Consider the following 22,074-nt stretch of genomic DNA (forward strand, 5'->3'; position numbering starts at 1 on the left):
ATGAGGGGATAGCCCCCTACCACCAGCTGTACTGTGAGCAGCTGAGAAGTAGGAGCATAAGGAGCAGGTGGAGGAAGAGGAGAGAGAAGAAGAAAGGAAGAAACCTACACAGCTCCTTTCTGGGTAGGCTGCACATGAAGAACTCATTCACGCGCGACACCAGAAACTGCAACCACCATTCACCAAACCTTTCCTCTGTCAATGACCATCAGAGTCCACTTGGTCACAATGCTAAAATAAACATTTAGAACCAAATTTATAAACTTAATCATTCCATATTGCATACAAAAACAATTAATGGGCCTTGCGCATTCCCTTTGTGCCTTTGCCTATCCTAGTGCTCCTCTTGAGTGCTAATCCAGTGACTGAAGCATAGCTGGTGGAAGGCTAAAGATGGCCTTGGAGGACAACTTGAGCAGAATGGGAGATGAGAAAGGCCAATTGCAGACTGTGCCATCTCGATATGGGCTGGCTAGGGAACTGGTGGAGTAGCAGTGGCAAGGCGACAAATGCTGTCTTCCAGAGAGTGAACAACAGGTTCATGCTCCATTGAGCCACTAAATTTGAGTGGGATGGAGTCACTTCAATTGTAGTAATCTGTTGGAGGATAGATTGCTGAACTGCTCTGACACACGACAAACTCTGATGCACGCTGTAATTCACAGCTATCCTGACAGCGGTCTGAACTTGTGTGGCAGCAAGCTAACCATGCATGGGTTTAATCTGAACTCCCACCGCAGCACGTTGAGCTTCCTGCGGAAGTTGTATGTGCTGCAATGGAAATTGAGGTATCGGCCATCAGACCCTAAGTCATTCTTCAGTCCACAAGTGGAGATGGCTACCACTTCTACATTGGAAAGGATAGGCTCTCGACATCTCCAGAAAGCTCTGCACTAAACTGGTGCTGGACTGCCCCAAGCTCCTGGACATAGAGCATGTATTTTGCTGCAGCCTTCTTCGATACAAGGCCCCATCAAAATGCTCATCGGAGTCCTTTCAGCAGAACTCATGTGTGCCCTCGCCCTCTGGTGAGCTGGAACCTGTGCTTTCTTAGATCCCTGCCCTAGCTGCAGACCATTCATGCTCAATGTCTTACCATGAGCTAATAATGTCTCTAAGCTAGCTTCTAAATTATACATAGTTGCCCATAACATCAGATCTCCGGGAAGTCATATTGGGGGGGAGGAGGTCCCAAAAATGCATCTCCCTAGATGCCCCCATGTAAGAACAACACAGCAATTGCCCGGGAAGTTCAAACTTCTGATGGACAGTTATCCTGCACTGGGAACCATCTGATACTCAGATTTAAATTGCTGTCTTTGGATGGTTCTGACTGTCTTACAGGCAGATTTACCCAGAATAAGCCATAAGTTAAATAACTTCTGACTTCAAGGTAACTATAGTGTGGCCCCCTCCGAAGCATGGGGTATCCTGGCTGCCAACCCAACCCCATTGGCTCCCCTACTACCTGATTACCCTACCACACAATCCTCAACCACTCCCCACCCCGACGAACTTCGCGACCCCTGGACTAACCACCATCCACCCAGAGTACTGGACTCCCAAACTCCCACCTGACCGCCCTCCTGACCCCTCAACTATCACCCACCCTGTAAAGCCACTATGCCAACCCACGCCTATATTCTCCCTGTGGCCCTTTATAGTTCCTATTCCACTTTAGTGCCAACTCATTCCAACCCACTCACCCCCCACCTACCACCCTTAGCCCTTACTCCCTTCATGTCAAATCCCCTAGTGTCCATGGGCAAACCTCATGAGCCATGCTGACATAAAATAAACTGAATATTGATGATATCACAATTAAAAAATGACTTAGGATTTTTGGCCATTTTCACTATTTTGCCACAACGGAGAGCTCAGATAAGAGAAGCAGGAGTAGGCCAGTCCAGATGCTGCTTCCATAGGACTCCCAGCATCTTCTCCAGCCACCATGCATGTGTCCTTTAAGTAATACGGGCTAATGTTAAGCAGCACAGGTTAATTTTAACTGGCTCTAGTTGCTCACATTTTGGTCTCCTTCTAAGACATGCAGTTAAGTGACTGTTTGCTTAGCGCTGTATAAACACTGAAATCATGTGAAACAGCAGGCAGCATAGAGTTTGCATGCCGTTTACTTTGTGGCTGTGGTCACATAGCCCCTTTTAAGGGATGGGCTCGACTTACCACGTGACTGGTGGGAGTGCGCAGACCTCGGCAAATAGGGCATCTTCGGGGCCGAAGTGACCAGACCTGTTATACTGTATTCTGTGCCTCTTACATATCTGCCTTTGCCTTTCATCAATAAACTCCTTTGTTAACTACTGGAAGTCACAGCGTATATCTTGAGCCACACGTTGGTGATGAGGTATATGGTTCGATTGCAGCCTGCAGAAGGTTGTGATTTGAGGTGGTTGGGGGGAAAGGAGCATTTGAAAAAGGAAAGAAGCACCAATCAGAATTGAGAGCCATTAAAACGTGAGTGAGAATGCCCGTCTTCAGTAAACTAGACCCGTTTGACCAAGGGGCTGAAGATTGGAGTCAGTACATCAAACGACCTTTCCGGTGCTTTCCTAACTAGTTCATGGTCCTTTTCACATTCCTAACTAGTGGTCCTTTTAGGTGGTGGTAATGCTTTGGGGAGCCAGCAAGTGAGCTACTTACCGCAGAATACCCAGACCCTGAAATGCTCTGGTAGCCACGGCATCCAATTAGCTTTCTGGTCAATAGTAATCTCCAGCATATTGATAATGTGGAATTGAATAATTATAATGCCATTGAATATCAAGAGATGATGGTTAGATTCTCTCTTGTTGAAGATGGTCATTATATGGCACTTGTGTGGCACCAATTTATTTATCAGTTATCAGCCTAAACCTGAATGTTGTCCACAACCTGCTGCATATGGACATAGGCTCTTTCAGTATTTGGAGACTTGTGAATGGTATTAACATTGTGCAACCATCAGTGAACATCCCCACATCTGACCTCATGATGGAGGGATGGTCATTGGTGAAGCAGCTGAAGATGGTTAGGATACTATCCTGGTGTACTTTGCTGCAGCATCCTGGGACTGAGATAAACGGCCTCCAAAAACCACAACCATCTTCCTTTGTGCTAGATATGATTCCAACCAGCACAGACATTTCCCCCGATCCCCACTGACTTCAAAATCTACTCAGGCTGCTTAGTGCCTTGATGTTAAGGGGCAGCAGCGCCTTGATGTTAAGGGGCAATCACTTTCATTTCACCTCTGCAATTCAGGTCTATATTTTGTCTATATTCTTACCCAGTTTGTAATGAGGTCTGGAGCCAAGCGCCAGTAGTGCAACCAAACTGAGCACTGGTTGAGCAGGTTACTGATGAGTAAAGAGTCACTTGATAACACGGTTGACAACACCTTCCATCACTTTGTTGACGGTTGAAAGTAGTTTGATGTGGTGCTAACTGGCCAGGTTGGATTTGTCCTGTTTTTGTGAGAACTTTCCAGGAAACATTCCACTTTATTGGGTTGATGACTGTTTTGTAGCTGCACAGGAAAAGTTTGGATATGGGTGCGACTAATTCAGGAGAGCAAGTCTTCAGTAATACTGCGAGGATGTTATCAAGGCCCATAGCCTTTGATTCTTCCAGTGCATTCAGACATTTTTTGATCTCACAAGGAACAAATTGAAGTGGCTGAAGACTCATGTCTGTGACGGTGGGAATGTCAGGAGGAGGCTGAGATGGATCATCTACTTGGCACTTATAGCTAGAGGTGGTTGTGAATTCTTTTTTTTAATAAACAATTTTAATGAGGTATTTTTTGGCATTGTAAACAGTAGAATTACAGAACGAGAAAACAAAAGGGCTGTAGAGTAAACAAAGTACATAGTGCAATTGCCGTAGCCCGCCCTACCCAGATCTGCCTAATTGATCCCCTACACTACATTCCCTCCCCGCCCCCCCCCCCGATTAATTCTCCGTAAAGATGTCAGTGAACGGTTGTCACCTCCGGGCGAACCCGAACAACGACCCTCTCAAGGCGAACTTGATTTTCTCTAAGCCCACGAAACTTGCCATGTCTGACAGCCAGGCTCCCGACTTCGGGGGCTTTGAGTCCCTTCAAGCTAGAAGTATCCGTCTCCGGGCTACCGGGGAAGCAAAGGCCAAGACGTCGGCCACTTTTTCTGGACTTCCGGGGCCTCTGAAACCCCAAAAATCGCCACCTCTGTACTCATTGCCATACCTTGTGTTCAGTACTCTAGACATGACGTCCTCGAACCCCTGCCAGTATCTCCTAAGTTTTGGACAAGCCCAAAACACGTGGACATGGTCTGCCGGTCCTTCAGACACTTTACACACCTGTCCTCTACGCCGAAGATTCTGTTTATCCGGGACACTCATGTGGGCCCGGTGGACGACCTTAAATTGAATCAGGCCAAGCCTGGCAGAAGTTGCAGTCCCATTAACCCTGCTCAGCGCGTCCGCCCACAGGCCTTCCTCAATCTCCCCTCCCAACTCCTCCTCCCATTTATGCCTCAGCTCCTCGGTCTGCGTCTCCTCCGCCCCCATGAGCTCCTTGTAAATATCCGAGACACTTCCCTTCCCCACCCATCCTCTAGACACTACCCTATCTTGGATCCCCCTTAGTGGCAAGAGTGGAAAAGATGGCACCTGCCTACGCAAAAACACCCGCACCTGAATATACCGGAATTCATTCCCCCTCGTCAACCCAAACTTGGCCTCCAGCGCCCTCAAGCTAGGGAAGCTCCCTTCCAAAAACAAATCTCCCAACCGTTCAATCCCCGCCCTCCACCATACCCTAAACTCCCCCGTCCAACCTCCCCAGTGCAAACCGATGGTTGTCACATATCGGGGACCAGACCGATGCTCCCGTTGCTCCCACGTGCCTCCTCCACCGTCCCCAGATCCGAAGGGCCGCCACCACTACAGGACTGGTGGAGAAGCGCGCCGGCGGGAACGGCAGAGGCGCCGTCACCAATGCCCCCAGACTGGTACCCCTACATGAGGCTGCCTAAAATCATTCCCAAGACGATCCCCCCCCCCACCCCAAAACCACCACCCACTTCCTTATCATGGCTATGTTAGCCACTCAATAATAGTTGCTGAAATTCGGCAGTGCAAGCCCGCCTTCCCCCCTGGTTCTGCTCGAGCATCACCCTCTTCACTCACGGGGACTTGCCCGCCCATACAAAGCCCAAAATGATCTTGCTTAGCCTCTTAAAAAAGGAACGTGGAATGAAGGTGGGGAGACACTGGAACATGAATAAGAACCTCGGAAGGGCCGTCATTTTAACTGTCTGTACTCTCCCAGCTAACGACAGCGGGAGCGCATCCCACCTCCGGGACTCGCCTCGCATTTGATCTACCAGCCGGGACAGGTTCAGCTTGTGCAGTCGACCCCAATCCCGCGCCACTTGTATTCCTGAAACTGTCCCCAACTAACCGGAATGGCAGCTCCCTCAGCCGGTCCCCTTGGCCCCTCTCCTGAACTACAAACATTTCACTTTTTGTCATATTCAATTTGTACCCCGAAAACCGGCCGAATACCCCCAGGGTCGCCATGATTCCGTCCATCCCCACCATCGGGTCCGAAACGTACAAGAGCAGGTCATCTGCATACAATGAAACTCTATGCTCCTCCCCACCCCCCCCCCCCCCCCCCCCCCCCAACCAGCCCCTTCCAACCCTCGGAAGCCCTCAGAGCAATTGCCTGCGGCTCTATAGCCAGTGCAAACAGCAGTGGGGAGAGGGGGCACCCCTGTCTCGTCCCGCGGTGCAGTCTAAAATAGTCGGAAGTCGTCCTGTTTGTCTTCACACCGAAACTCCGCCTGCAGCCTCCTCCGTTCCCTCAAGAGCTCCGCACTCGGGTCCCCGCATACCTCCTGTCAATCTGCAGGATCTCCGCTAACAGCCGGTCCGTTTCTGCCCTGTCCGTCTTGTCTCTGTGAGCCCGGATTGCAATCAGCTCCCTCTCACCAATCACGCTTCTGAGACGGCCTGATATTCACCAACCACTGGCTTGAGCACGTCCCACATCACCGTTGCTGAGACTTCCCCCGTATCGTTGACCAGCAGGTAGTTTTGTATACACTTCCTCACCCTCTAGCACACCCCTTCGACCATCAGCAGTCCCACATCCAGCCTCCACTGCGGGCGCTGGAAGCTCTCTTCACTCACCTGTAGCCCGACCCAATGCGGGACAAGGTCGGAAATGGTGATTGCAGAATACTGCGCATCCACCACCCCTGTCAGTAGATTCCTACTCAGTATAAAAAAAATAGATCCTGGAATAGACCCTATGGACGTGCGAGAAAAAGGAGAACTCCTTCCCTGTCGGCCTGCCAAACCTCCACGGGTCGACCCCCCCATCTGCTCCATGAACTCCCTCAGCTCTTTTCCCATTGCTGACACTGCCCGTTTTTGGGCACAACCGGTCCAGGCCTGGATCAATATCTGTATTGAAGTCCCCTCCCATAACCAGCTTGTGGGAATCCAGGTTGGGTATCTTCCCCAGCACCCTCTTTATGAAACCCGCATCATCCCAGTTTGGCGCATATATGTTGACCAGGACCACCTTCCTCCCTTCCAGCTTACCGCTAACCATAACATAGCGACCTCCCCCGTCCGAAACAATGCTCCCCACCTGAAGCTGCACCCGCTTGTTCACCAGACCCCCGTGGTCTTAGTATCTAGCCCTGAGTGGAATACCCGGCTAACCCAGCTCTTCCTCAACCTAATCTGGTCCGCTACCTTCACGTGCATCTCCTGCAACATTATCACGTCCGCCTTTAGAGCCCTAAGATGCGTGAACACCTTTGCCCTCTTCACCGGCCCATTTAGCCCTCTCACGTACCACGTGATCAGCCTAGTTGGCGGGCACCGTGCCCCACCCACCTTGCCGGTCAGCCATCCCCTTTCCTGGGCCTGCCCCCAGCCCCTGCCCCGCGCCTCTGTGGCCCCGCCTCCTGGCCACACACATCCCCGGCCTCTTCTCCGCTTTTAAAATCAAATCAGTCCCTCATCAGCCGAACAACCCCGCCTCCCCCCCCCAGCAACAACACTCTGTAACCTAACCCCATCCCTAATCTGATTGTATACACCCCCCCCCCCCTCCCACAGTGCTCACCCAGCTAGCCTGGTGACCCACGGCTCCGGCGCCAGCATGTCTCCCACCTATTGTTGCCTACCTGCCCGCCCATCGAAACCATCGGCCTCATCAACCCAGCCCCAGCAACCGCCCACTTTAAGAAACAGACGCCAACCAGAGTCAGCGTAAAGAAAAACAAAGCCAAACTTTCGCCATAATACAGATCAAAGTAATACTACTCAAAATAATACAAAGTCAAAAATCCCCACCACCATCCCCCTCACAACACAAAACCCACCGAAATCCAATAATTTTTTTAAACTACTTTCCCCTTCTTAAACAAAACACAGTTATCGAAGAGAAAAAGCCAAGAACGAAAACGTACGAACGAATAAATCAGTGCAAACAGCATTTAAAACGAACAGGAAAAACAGTTTCTCAAACTTAGAGCAGAATGTTCACAAGTTGGCACCAGTCCTTTCCTCCTGGCGAACACCACAGCGTCCTCGGGCGACTCAAAGTAATGATGTTGGTCCTCATGCGTAACCCAAAGTCTCGCCGGATACAACAGTCCGAACTTAACCTGCTTCTTGAACAGGATTGACTTGACTTGATTAAAGCCTGCCCTCCTCTTGGCCACCTCCACGCTTAAATCTTGGTACAACCCGCAAAATGCTGTTGTCCCACTTACAGCTCCGCGTGCGCTTGGCCCACTGGAGAACGCGCTCCTTATCCAGATGTACCCATCTGGGATGGCCACGTCCCGATTACAAAATGGACACTTGCAGAGAATGCAGGGAAAATTGGACAATGCTAAGAAACAAGCAGGCCCAAGCTCTGTCTGGTGATTAGAACCTTAAGCTCTCAGACAGGACAGAAACTGCCAAGCAATCTACATATTAATGAGCCATCTCCGGGGACAAAAGGGAAACATTTAGATACACAATGTTAAGGCAGACACCCCGGCGCCAGAAGAGGCTAAGACAAAGCAGACCAACGGTCACTAGGACACGCCCAGCGATCAGGGAACCACCCCTCTATTGGAGGAAGATCGATACGACTGATTGGGAAAGACCCAATTAATTGAGGCCAAGTTCAAGGCCCGCCCAAAAGCATGCAAAGCCCTTTTTAGTACAAAAGATATTCCCCAAGGGAGAATCTTCCTCCTTTGGCTTTGGCTCTCACCGAAGAGAGAGACCTGCCTAGCAGCTGCACCAGACCAAGTAAGTTCCAAATCAATGCATGCTACGAGATAGACGCTCCTAGTTGCTACCCTGTAAACAGCTCAACCCAACAGCCTCAGAACCGAGCAACGGCCATTGTTCCTCTGACTGAGTGGGCGCCCGAAGCTAAGTATAGGCTTTAGTAATGGTGGTAGTTTAGTTTGTAGAGTTTATGCATGAGTAGATTTGACAGTGTGTAAATAAATGAGCATTGCTTTTGAACTTACTAACTGGTTTATCGAGTCATTGATCAGTATTCAATTCTGAACCTTGTGGCGGTGTCGAAAGATACCTGGCGACTCTTAAGCAAACGTAATTATACAGAGCCAAATTAAGAGCCAACCAAAAAGAGCATCACAGGTACCTGTGGAACCTGACCACCATCGCCCGAGGGGGGGTCTCCCTGTCGTGGCTTCCTCGCCAGCGCTCTGTACGCCCGATCCACTTCCAACGGTCGGGGGAAAGCCCCATCTCCCAGCAGCTTCTGGTACTTGTTCGCCACAAACTCCCCGGCATCCACCCCCTCCGGGAGGCCAACAATCCTTAGGTTCTGCCTACGGGACCTGTTCTCCAAATCCTCTATCTGTTCCAGCAGCCTTTTTTGCTGGTCCCTCAGCACCCCACCTCCATCTCCACCACCGTCTGGTGTTCCTCCTGTTCAGCTAGCACCTTCTCCAGTTTCTGGATCGTCCGGTCCTGGGCATCTAACCTCCGCTCCATCCTCTCCACTGTTTCCTTAATCGGGTCCAGACATTCCCGTTTCTGTCTGGCGAAGCCTTCCCGGATAACCTGCATCAGCTCCTCCGTTGATGGTTGGGCCGAAGCCCCAGGGGTCTGGACACCGGCCGTCTTGTCCGCTGCTGCAGCCAACACCCAGCTCGAGCCTGTCTTTTTGTTTCTTCCCTTTCGATCCCTTCGGGCTCTCTGTTCCAAACCAATATATACACCAGACACTTGTCCACTGCTTCTTCAAGTCCAGCGCTTAAAAACGCAAAAAAAGTCGTGGGGAAAGGTCCGAATGTCTAGCCAGAGCGGGAGCCACCAAATGTGCGACCTACTCCTTCATAGTCACCACCGGAAGTCCCGTGGTTGTGAATTCTTCAGACTTATCTTTTGTAATGGACATGCTGGGCTCCAAATCACTGAGGGTGGGATTTTCATAGAGCCTCCCCATCTTCCAGTGAACTATATTGGAGCAATTTTAACTCCATCTGCTTGCAGTAAACTGAGCACAAGGGCAACTAAAATCAATTGGATGACCAACGTTCCATATGAATCCTGTCACCTTTACCTGCTGGTGGGAAAGACATCTATCTGAAACTAGCAGAGTCCTTGTTAAATATGCATCTACTGGTCCAAAGGAGTCATTGCACATTAACTGCATTCACACGGTGCGAGTGAGGAAACACGTTGTGACCTTCCCACCAGCTGAGGACAATGGGTAGAGGATGCGGGACCAGCAGAGGCCCATTTAATGCAACAAAGTTTTACTTTGCCTGTGAGGGACAAGGGACGTAGGTGTGTTTCCATGAGCCCACAAGGAAAGTGGAGGTCTCTGCTGCTCTGAACTTCAGCCAAACTGCAAAGACAAAGGTCCATGGAGAACAAAAAATATGGGAAAAGCTGGAAGTTTGTCAAAATCTTCTGTTTCCTCTAGTTATCAATAATCAAACAGTATTAGCAAAGGGCAGGCCTGAGAGCATTTCAGTCATATAGTCAGCAAGTCTAAATCTTCTATACAATGCAATAATGATCAACATCAGTTTGGGATTAAGAGCTTTCATTTGGTTAATAATAGTGCCCAGTAACTGGTAGTAGTGAAATAAGGTAGATGCCACAATTTTTGAATTGCTGTGGTTTGCAGCCATCCTGTTTGAGGTTGTCTGCCATTCATAAATAAAGACAATAACATGGATAATCATATAATCAGCTGACACTAGTGGATCAGATAAAGGCAGTAACATGGCAGGATTAAGAAAATATTATCCTGTCTTAAGAGGCATTAAAAGTGTTTCTGAAACACCTTATTACCAAGAAAAGAATAATGGATATTAAGTTATGTCTTACAGTATCATTGCAGCCTATCACATGATATTGAATGTGAAAATGTAATGTTATAAAGGTCTTAGTACCCCGTTTCTTGGATGAGAATGTTATAATAGAATCTATTACTCATTCTTCAAAGTCAAATTTGGCTTGAAAAGTTAAAATGATTTAATAAGCTGAATTGACCAACACAATTCAAATTGCCAATTAATTTAGAGTAACTAATTCATTTTTTCCAATTAAGGGGCAATTTAGCGTGGCCAATCCACCTAGCCTACACATCTTTTGGGTTGTGGGGGCGAAACCCACGCAAACACAGGGCGAATGTGCAAACTCCACACGGCAGTGACCCAGAGCCAAGGTCGAACCTGGGACCTCGGCGCCGTGAGGCAGCAGAGCTAACCCTCTGCGCCACCATGCTGCCCTATGGCCATGTTTAAAAGGTGAAAAACATTAGAATTACTCAGTAATTCAAGTGAATTGACTTTCAATTCAAAGACCACTGTAACTATATAGAAATGCTAGACCAAGAAAATGCCAACCATAGAGCAACTAGCCATATTGGAACTGCACCGATTGAAAGGTTGAATTGCTATTCTGAATTTTGACAAAGCTAGCTTAAGGTTGTGGTGATGGTGAGAATTTGGCAGATTTGTCAATGCAGCACAATAAGTAGGTTTGAAAGCATTCACAACAGAGTGAAAAAAGGCATGATAAAGAAAACTCAAGATCGCTGATAAAATAATCTCAGTACCCAGATAGTACCAATAAATTGTGTTGGTCTATTTAATGTACGACAGTAAACAACTCATGTGGGCTCTTTGATTGTACCGCAGGATTGTTGCACGCTTATATTTGTATGCTATGATTGATCTGACATTTATCAACATCTCTTTTATTCTTTTTACAAACTGTTTTACCAAAACAGTTATTTAAAGACACAGCAAACACTAAAATCAAGATAAGATATCCTGCTGTCACGCCTTAAAACTGAGACAAAGGAACAGCGCATAATTAAATGTCAATACTAATGAATGCTCTCACCGATAATAGCATGTTTTCAGTTTCCTAAGGTGTCACTTTCTAGATTTACATTTCACACCCAATTGTTCTCAGTCAGATGGATGTTGTTCTTGGAAGGAATTCCACTGCCTACATAATAAGTAGTTGCAGTGCTGTGTAATTCAGTATACTTTGAAGAATAGTTGAATTTGACACTTTTACTGTTGGTTTCAATATGAACTCTTCAAACACTGGATCATTTGCCATTTGCAGCTAATATCCCCATTATGGTCAGTGCTGACAGAAATGACAGGCTAGATTTTGGTTACACCTCTATAATGTAAAGAGGTGCTGCTTTTGGAAATGGGCTCCCCTGAAAGCAGCAACACACAGTGGTAAAAATAAATATTGCACTCATTCACCAAGATTCCCTATACAGCAATCCCTGATCAGTGCAAAGGGAGACTAGTGAGTTTCACTCGGATGAAAAGAAACAAACTAATAATTTGATAAGATAGCTTGCCAGCTCATGATTTGCTGTCTATTAAGATGAGGTCGGTGGAAAATCATCACCTTCTGATTGCAGAAGGGGAAAATCCTGGATCCATTTCAGCAACTATAAAATGGATATATATACTCTTATACTTGGAAAAAGCTGCCTGTTCACCGTTTTGATGCAGAATGGTACATTGAAGAATGGGAAACAAAGGAAGGGAAACCTGGCGGGGAGACATGCACTCAGTTAAATTATCTTTTAAATGTTCTGTTCATTCATTGCAATGGTGCATAAATTAAATGAATTCTGTTCCCCAAGTGCGTTCCTCTGCACCAGGTTTTCCCTCATTCATTTCATCCAAACAGGAAAAGCTAAAATCTATCTTACTACAGCAGGATACCCTTCACTCCCCACTCCACAAACAACAGGGTAGGAACCTGATCTTAGGTCCCACCTACTTTTCTAATTCTGTTTTTCACTTTCTCCACAGAACAATTTCAGGCCCAATAAATTGTTAAATATGAAATTTACAATTTATTTTCAGAATGAAAATGGATTATTGTATGTGTTAGAAACATAATGCTATAAAAACCAAAACTTCCGGTGTGTGTTTACAGAAGTACATCAGTAACTTGAGATATAAATGGTGAAAATGTTGTTAAAATACTGAGATTTCAGGGATTAAATCTCCAATTGTGCAATATTAAAGAGCTTCATCCGACCCTATCAACACTACTTTCTGTTCCAGTCCTGATAAAAGTCTCCAATGAAATTAAGTTGGTTCCTTCTGATTTATAATGATCAGAATTTTTATCATCAACTGCTTTCTAATTTCCTTTCTTTGGTTTAAATTTTGAAACTGTTTTCATGAAATTTAATGGTCACGGACTTAACAATGTTTATTAATCCAAAACTAGAATGGGCTGGTTGATGATAGAGAGGAAGGGATCAAGATCATTAAGGAGAGGGACAAGGGAGAAGAAAGACTGAAGTGTTCTAACACCAATGATTGAGAAGGCATTCCTTGCAGCATCCAAAGTTATTATGAAAGGCTCTACAAAGATAGAGTGGCGAATGTTAGTTCATGGTCACAATTCACCATGGCTTTTACCCGCAATTATACCAACAGTGAGAGGTACAAAAAAGTGGATAGTTGGAGCTCAGGTCACTCACGTGTATGCCCAGTCACATTGTAAGAGGCAATAATGGAGAACAGTTCTTTGAGATCTGGAACCTCTATGTGGCAGCTCCTCTTGGTTCAAGAGCTTGTATGGCAAAAGAAGTGTGAAACTCAAGAAACATAGGCCCCTGAGAACCAACAGAACAATGTCTGTACATTCCGAAGTACAAAGCTTTATTGGATATAGATGACAACTCTTAAAAAAACAAACCTTCTTCATCCATTCTCTCATTCTTTGTTGGACACTGTAAATGCCAACTTAATGTATGAGTATGTTGAGAGAATTTTTTTTTACCTTATGAGCTCTCAAGCTGCCAGGGCTGGTCGGCGAGGAGCTGGATGATTTTGTAGATTTGGGTGTTGATAGTTGACTGCTTGGAGTTCCATTCACTGTGCACCGGAAAGTAAAATTTAAATATCATGAAAATCTGAACAGAAGTACCAGAACACAATGAGCATGGTAGAAAGCAAATACTTTTTTTTTTTTTTAAACATAGTGAGAAATTTCACATTGCCAAATAGTGAAGGAAAAACAGGGCCTTTTATTTTACATAGGCCAACATTTCTATTTGACATGCCAATCCCCAAAATTTAATAATGGGCCAACCAGGTTTTGTAGCTAAAATCGAGTCTGAAGAAGTCATACAGACTCGTAACATTAACTCTGTTTCTCTCTCCACAGATACTGTCAGATCTGCTGGGTTTATCCAGCATTTTCTGTTTTTATTTTATATTATAAGCAGCTCTATTTGTATATTTCATAAACCTTAAGGGTGAAATTGGTCTTTCCTAGTATCACCAATTGGCTCATTGCAAATTGATAGCCCATTTTCCATTGCCCAATTTACTTTGCAGTAATACCAAAAGATAAGACAATTTGATTTGGCCTAAAGCAGTCTGCAATTTGCTACGAGCCTACTGATGAAGACCACTGAGTTTCTGGAATAATTTATTTTACGTTTACTTCACTTAATAAGGCAGTGACCATTTTGTGCATTGGCTTTGAAGTTGCCTTAGTTATCTTTCCCATTTCCACAACTTATTCTGTGTTCGTTACAAAGAAAATGGAATTTTTTTCGCAGTGTAAAGGAGAATTTCTGAAATTAGAGTCACTGCCTAGGGTGACAGTTAGGTGACTGGAGAACCAAAACTTAATTTGCTTCTCCTTGTCCCCGAGCAAAACTATGAGAGGTCAACGGTGATAACACATAACACAAACAGAATTTTGCAACATCAGAGATGAACAAGTCTCTGCCCAGTTTTCCATGAACCAAATGTAAGTGGCATACCAAGGTGTTTTCCATCAGTAATATGAACTGTGAGATTAAGGGATCAGTTAACATTCTTAGTAGGTCGACAGTGTATTCCACTCATCAACCTTTCCAGGTATAAAGATCAAAACTGAAATTTAAAATTACAAACTAGAAGTTTGCACCACAGGGATTATATTAAAGAAAGCAGTGATTTCAAGCAGAATATAAACGAAACCTAAATAAACAACAGATAATAAACTTTGGAAAAAACTTCACAGTTGCCAATAACTCAGTTATCATTGTCTCATGTGACTAGCAGGTTGATAGAAGGCACGCAGGATGGACCTTGATCTTTCCCCATCTAACAAGTCTTGCATTCCTATGAGAACAATAATGAATGCTCATCAGATTCTTCCTCCTTTTTTGTGGGAAGTGTGTCGATTCTACTTGGCATTTCCTCATCTGTCTCATTACAATAATGTGGCATCCTGGTGGTTTCAGTGAATCAAAGATTGGGTTTTACATTTATCACAACCTAAAGAGGTCCCTGAGCACAGAGCTGTCAATCAGCCAGTTTCACAGGCACAATGGACTACAGGTAAATTAGGAACTGGAGTAGAAAATTGAGCCCCTTGGGCCTGCTCCACCATTCAATTAGATTGTGGCTGACCTGCACTTCATCTCTGCTTTACTGCCTTTACTTGATGTTCATTTAATTCCTCATCTAACAAAATTCCATTGAACTCAGATTTCATAGCTCCATTTGACCTAGAATCTACAGGGAGAGCACCAAATTTCTACTACTACCCTTTCCGTGAATAAGTGCTTCCTTATTTCTCTCCTGAATGGCTGAGCTGTAATTTTAAGACTGTGTTCCCTTGTTCTTAGTTCCCCCGTGAGAGAAAGTTCCCCACCAGAGAAAATATCAGCTGAAATGTAGGAGCTACAAGTTCAGAGAACCCTGGATGCCTCGGAATATTCAGGACTGGATAGTATTAGGATCCCAGACCAGACCCCAACAGTGGCTATGATACTGGACAGAAACCCCAATATTTTATTTTTTAATTTTCTAAGACTGTGAGGATTTCACAAAAAAATAGGGATATGGTATATTAAAACAAACTTTATTACTAACACAGTATTAAAATATCTTTAACACTACACCAGAAAATATCTCGCAATTACCCCTTAAACAATGCTAATCAATACAGTGAATACAGTAACCCTTAACTTCTATCTTTATTCTCACTCAAACAATTTTTTAAAACATCTGCGCTCTCAATACACTGTTAAATACAGTTAGCAGCCAGGAATACCCGCTTTACAGAGATGCCTAGATACTCTACTTTGAGAAAGAGAGATCTTTAACACTGTTTTAGAGAAAATACCTGAATCCTGCCAGAACCATGCAGAAACTCTGGCTGTATTTCTTCAGAAGGTGCTTCAGCTTGTTTTAGCTCACCTTCTAATCACACTTCTTTCAACTGCCTGTAACAAAATTGCTAATCTAGCTACAGACATATCTTTTAACTGAACTGAGATGTTTGACTTATTCTTACATCTCCAGCTAACACTCAACTAACACTGCTTTTCTGCAAAATGCTTCATAACGTGGCTCCTTCCAGTAATTACAGCATTTTACCAAGCTGAAATCTAATTAACTCCACAGGTAATACCCTTAATCCAAACAACATCCCAATAGCCCAAGTTTTTACGATGGTCAAATTGCACAACTGGCTCCCAAAATCTTTCCACCCAGGATTCTTTAAAAATACTACTAACCCAGGCTTTTAATCCTTTCTGCACCAAATACCTATAATGCAATATATTTGAAATTCCTACATTCATCACTGTGGGAAGGAAAAAATAGGCTTTTAACAGGTACAAAGGGAGCAAATCTAGAGGGACCCTTGTGGAGTTTAGAAAGTGCAGGGGGAAACTCAAAAAAACAATTAGGGGGGCAAAGAGGGGACATGAAAAAGCACTGGTGGGTAAGATCAGGGGAAACCCCAAGTTCATCCATAAGTATATCAGGGGGAAACTCAAAAAAACAATTAGGGGGGCAAAGAGGGGACATGAAAAAGCACTGGTGGGTAAGATCAGGGGAAACCCCAAGTTCATCCATAAGTATATCAAGAGGAAGAGGATAATGAGGAAAGAGTAGGACCCATTATGGACCAAGGGGGCAATCTGTGTGTCGAGCCAAATGACATTGGTAGGGTGTTAAACAAGTACTTCACATTTGTCTTCACTGTTGAGAAAGAGGATGCATGTACTGAATTCAGACAGAGGGACTGCGAGGTCCTTGAACAGTTTGACATAAGGAGCGAGCAAGTCCTGGAAGTGTTAACGGGTTTAAAAGTGGACAAGTCCCCAGGTCCAGATGGGTTGCATGCCAGGCTGCTGTGGGAGATGCAAGAGGAAATTACAGGGATTCTGACCCAAATTTTGAATTCCTCTTTGGCCACAGGGGAGGTGCCAGAGGATAGTTAATGTGGTCCCACTTTTCAAGAAGGGTGGTAGAAATAAGCCAGGGAACTACAGGCCAGTGAGTCCCACATCAGTGGTAGGGAAACTATTGAAGATAATTCTGAAGGAGAGAATTAATCTCCACTTGGAGAGGCAAGGTTTGGTCAGGGACAGTCAGCATAGCTTTGTCAGAGGAAGGTCATGTCTAACAAATTTGATTGAGTTTTTTGAGAAGGTTACCAGGTGTGTAGGGCAATTTATGTAGTTTGTCTGGTTTTCAGCAAAGTCTTTTGATAAAGTCCCACATAGGAGACTGATAAACAATGTAAAATCACATAGGATCCAGGGTAACGTGGCAAGTTGGCTGCAAAATTGGCAGTGATAGGAGTCAGAAGTAGAAGGCGGTTTCTGTGACTCTGTCAGTGTAATAGGTGAAACATTGGATGAATATTAACGAGGGGCTGAATACCCGACCTGCCAAATACTGCCCCCCGCCCCCCCCCCCCCCCCCACTCTCGGCCAACCCCCACCAGTCTCCCCAACCCTTGCGGAAGGCCCTCCAGCCAGCAGCACGGCTCCTGGCTGACTGTGGCAGCATTGGACACAGTCCGCAGCCGCCACACGGCCGCTGAGACCATACATCCCCAGTGCGGTCGCGTACTTGGCCCATTGGGGGCAGAGGATCGGGGGAGGGCCTTTAGGTGACGTGCCAACACCGTTCCAACGGTGTGCGGCCGCGACATGATAATGCTATTTCAGAGGGGGCGGAGGATAGAAAACGGGCGTCAAATTGGCGCCGTCCCCGATTTGGGCGTCGGAAGGGATTCTCCGTCTGATCACCGATTACGATATCGGCATCTGCCAATGGTGAATCCCACCCCATTTGCTTCCAAGACAGTGAATCAACAATCTTTTTTCCCAAGGACAATCCCACAGTGGAACAAGCTATCAAAGGAAATAGTCATAGCCCCATCACTGGAAATCTTTGATTCATCGCTAGATTATTTAATTATCTGAATTATCAGCTGGAATACTGAGTTCAGTTCTCATCACCGCACTGCAAGAAGGATGTGATTGCACCAGAAAGGGTACAGAGGAGATTCACAAAGAAGTGGCCTGGGATGGAACATTCAAGCTATCAAAAGAAGTTGGATCAGTTCGGGTTGTTTTCTTTGGAACAGATAAGGCTGAGGGGGGACCTGATTGAGGTGTACACGATTATGAGGGCATGGAAAAGATAGATTAAAAGCAGTTATTCCCCTTAATTAAAGAGTGAATAATAAGGGGGCATAATTTTAAGGTGAAAGGCAGGAGGTTTAGAGAGGATTTGAGGAAACATTTTTTTCACCCAGAGAGTGGTGAGAACATAGAACATAGAACATAGAAAATACAGCACAGAACAGGCCCTTCAGCCCACGATGTTGTGCCGAACCTTTGTCCTAGATTAATCATAGATTATCATTGAATTTACAGTGCAGAAGGAGGCCATTCGGCCCCCTGAGCCTGCACTGGAGCCTGGAAAGAGCACCCCACCCAAACCCAACACCTCCACCCAACACCAAGGGCAATTTTGGACATTAAGGGCAAATTATCATTGGCCAATTCACCTAACCACATCTTTGGACTGTGGGAGGAAACCGGAGCACCCGGAGGAAACCCACGCAGACACGGGGAGGACGTGCAGACTCCGCACAGACAGTGACCCAAGCCGGAATCGAACCTGGGATCCTGGAGCTGTGAAGCATTGTGCTATCCACAATGCTACTGTGCTGCCCTTAAGAACAAATAAATCTACACTATATCATTTTACCGTAATCCATGTACCTATCCAATAGCTGCTTGAAGGTCCCTAATGTTTCCGACTCAACTACTTCCACAGGCAGTGCATTCCATGCCCCCACTACTCTCTGGGTAAAGAACCTACCTCTGATATCCCTCCTATATCTTCCACCTAAAGAGAATCTGGAATGCACCGTCTGGGAGGGTAGTTAGAATCGTAGAATTTACAGTGCAGAAGGAGGCCATTGAGCCGATTGGGTCTGCACCAGCCCTTGGAAAGAGCACCCTACTTAAGCCCACGCTTCCACCCTATCTCCTTAACCCAGTAACCCCACCTAACCTTTTGGACACTGAGGGGCAATTTAGCATGGCCAATCCACCAAACCCAGAGAAAACCCACGCTCACACGGGGAGGAAGTGAAAACTCCACACAGTCACCTGAGGCCGGAATTGAGCCCGGGTCTCTGGAGCTGTGAGGCAGCAGTGATAACGCTGTGCCATCGTGCCACCCGCACTGAGGCCGGAAACCTCACAATCTTTGAAAGGTACTTGGATGAGCACTTTCAATGCCATAACATTCAAGGCTATGAGCCAACGGCTGGCAAGTGGGATTAGTGTAGATTAATTTTTGTTGGTGCAGACTTAATGGGCTCAAAGTTATCTTCTGGCCGTGTTCCCCACAGGGGCATGTAAAATGGGGTGGATGCCATCGCACCACCTTCCCGTGCACCCCAGAGTTCACCCCCATGATAAAGGGGGTGGGTGGCGGCTGTCTACCCCTGCCATATTATTCTGCACAATATCTCTGTTTTTATCCTATCAAATCCTTTTAATTTTAAACACCTCCATCAGATTGTTCCTTAATCCTCTGTATTTTTATGTAACCTGTTTTTGTAATTTACAATAACTTATATTTATATAATGTATTGAATATCCTATGGGCTTCACAAGAGCATTATAAAAGAAAATATGACACGCAAGGAGATATTGGGGTCAGATAATCAAAATTCTGGTCACAGAGGTTAAGAAGTTTCTTAAAGGATGAAAGCGCGTCGAGAGGTGGAGTAAACTAAGGGCCTTCACGACTGACGGTTTGGCCACCACAGGTAGAGAAATTTAATTCGGGCAACAGTCCTGAATTAGAGGAGTGCAGACCTAATGCAGGAAATTATAGAGCCAGGTAGCGGTGGGCCATGGCGTGATTTGAATTCAACATAATCATTGCTTGACCGTGAGCTGATGTAGGTCAGTGAGCACAGAGTGATAGGTGAACGTGACTCAGTGAGAGTTAAGACACAGGCGAGTATTGGAGGATCTCACGTTTAGGATGGATAGAAGATGGGAGACCAGCCAGGAGAGTAATGAAATAGTCAAGGTTAAAAGTAACAAAGGCATGAATAAGATTTTCAGTAGCAGAGACAGGGGAAGTCCAGAGATGTAATGGAAGTGGAAGTAGGTGGTGTTGGTGATGGTACGAATACGGGACCAGAAGCTCATCTCAGGGTCAACTATGACACCAAGATTTCAAACAGACTGGTTTAGCCTCAAACTGTTTCCAGGGAGAGGGACATAATTGGAAGTGGGGGAATGGGGTTGGGAGCAGCGACTAAAAACAATGGGCGGAATTCTCCGTTGCCCGACGCCGAAATCGTGTTCGGTGATCGGGTAGGGAATGGGCTCTGACACCCAAATTGGGGCCAGCGCCAGTTTGACGCTGGTCAGCCATGCTCCACCCCCTCCGAAATGGCATCATCATGTCACGGCCCGTTGCAACGGTGTTGGCACATCATCAGTCGGCACTCCCACAATGCTCCGCCCCCAAAGGGCCAAGTTCCCGGTGGCTCGGGACACATGTGGTCTCAGCCATGCGTGAACCCGGTGTGGCAGCTGTGGATTGTGGGAGGTGCCATGTTGCACGGTGCAACCGCTGCAGGCCTGGGCCCACCCATTTTCTGTGCGGGAGGTGGGAGTTTCACCCAGTTCTAGCCCCTCATCGGTCCCGGAATTGAAAGATATGGTGGTGAGTTGCAGTTAGTTGTTGTCAGTGTACAAGTAAAAGCTAGCACTGCATTTTTAGATGATGTCACTGATGGGAAATAAAAGGGACCATGGACACTGGAGGCAACAGTGCGGAAGAAAGACGAGCAGCCATTGCTACTGATAGTGACTGCTACGATTAGTTGGATAACATTGGACCAGATGCGAGCAGTCCCATCTAGCTGGATGGCATGGAATGAGGATGCTGTGGTCAACTATGTCAAAGGCAGTAAACGGATTGGGATGGATGAAGAGGGATAGGTTACCTTTGTCACAGTGACATAGGATGTAATTTGTCACTTTGATAAGAGTCGTTCTGGTGCTGTGGGAGGGGTAAAACCTGATTGGAGGGACTCAAACATGGAGTTCTGGGAAAGACAGGAATAGATTTAGGAGGTGGCAACACATTTAAGGACTTTGGAAAGGAAAGGACTGTGGAGGGTGCTGGGTCAAAGGTTGAGTTTTTGATGAGAGATGATGACAGCAAATTTAAAAGGGGGATGGTGGAACAAGACCAGAAATGAGAGAACCGTTAACAATAACAATTAACATGGGACCAGGAGCAGAAGTTGGGCAGTCAGCAGTTTAGAACATAGAGCATACAAAGCAGAAAGAGGCCATTTGGCCCATCGAGTCTACACCAACGCACTTAAGCCCTCACTTTCACCTTATCCCCGTAACCCAATAACCCCTCCTAGCCTTTTGGTCACTAAGGGCAATTTATCATGGCCAATCCACCTAACCTGCACGTCATTGGACTGTGGGAGGAAACCGGAACACCTGGAGGAAAGCCACGCAGACACGGGGAGAACGTACAGACTCCGCACAGTTTAGTGGGAATGCATTCAAGGGAGCAGGAGGTGGATCACATGGACAAAATGAATTCAGAAAGGGCACGAGGGGAGGTAGGAAAGAAACTAGGGAAAGATGCAAGTTCAGGGCTAGGATGGAGGAAGAGAAATATTGGCCCTGTGGGCTAGTAGAAAGGAGGGATGCAGCAGAGGCAGTTGTTAATATGGTTGGAGTTAGTATCTGTTACTGATTTTTCTCAAATCCTTTAACTTAAGATTAAATGTTGCTGAAACATTTGGTAAAAATTAGTCCAAAGTTTCCCACAATGTTAAACATCTGCTTTTTAAAGTGAGCAGTTAAAAGGTGAATAAAGATGTTGGGTCTTACTCAAAGAAATCAATGGAAAACTCTAAAAGGTAATCAGCTGGGATTTCCACAGGGGTTCGCCGACATCATGCAGTAACTTTGAGGGAAGCCCCAGAGAGTTCACAGAAATGGCTGTTCTTGCTGTTTCTCCGGGATTTCTGCTAATCCTCTTCCTAAATTACAGCAGGAATGTGAGGAATCCATGCAGTAATTATATCCTGAAACCTTAAAGGGAAAAAGTGTAGAGTATCATTTTAACCTGCTGACTAATGCCAAGAATATTTTCAAATGGGTCTTCTTGACCAGATTTGAGTAAAGAAACAAACTGAATGAAAAAGATT

General features: G+C 45.9%; 1 protein-coding gene across 5 annotated transcripts in view; it reads right to left on the reverse strand.

Moving 5' to 3' along the window:
• dclk2a (doublecortin-like kinase 2a) overlaps positions 1 to 22,074 on the reverse strand; it is a 528,903-nt gene that overhangs the window by 147,793 nt on the left and 359,036 nt on the right. For all 5 annotated transcript variants that reach the window (XM_072496080.1, XM_072496079.1, XM_072496083.1 and 2 more), the window contains one exon: positions 13,333 to 13,427. In XM_072496080.1, the coding sequence (XP_072352181.1) occupies positions 13,333 to 13,427 (95 nt within the window). The remainder of the gene's footprint in view (positions 1 to 13,332; positions 13,428 to 22,074) is intronic.

This window comes from Scyliorhinus torazame, chromosome 3 (genome assembly GCF_047496885.1).
Source record: "Scyliorhinus torazame isolate Kashiwa2021f chromosome 3, sScyTor2.1, whole genome shotgun sequence".
In the NCBI taxonomy this organism is placed as follows: domain Eukaryota; kingdom Metazoa; phylum Chordata; class Chondrichthyes; order Carcharhiniformes; family Scyliorhinidae; genus Scyliorhinus; species Scyliorhinus torazame.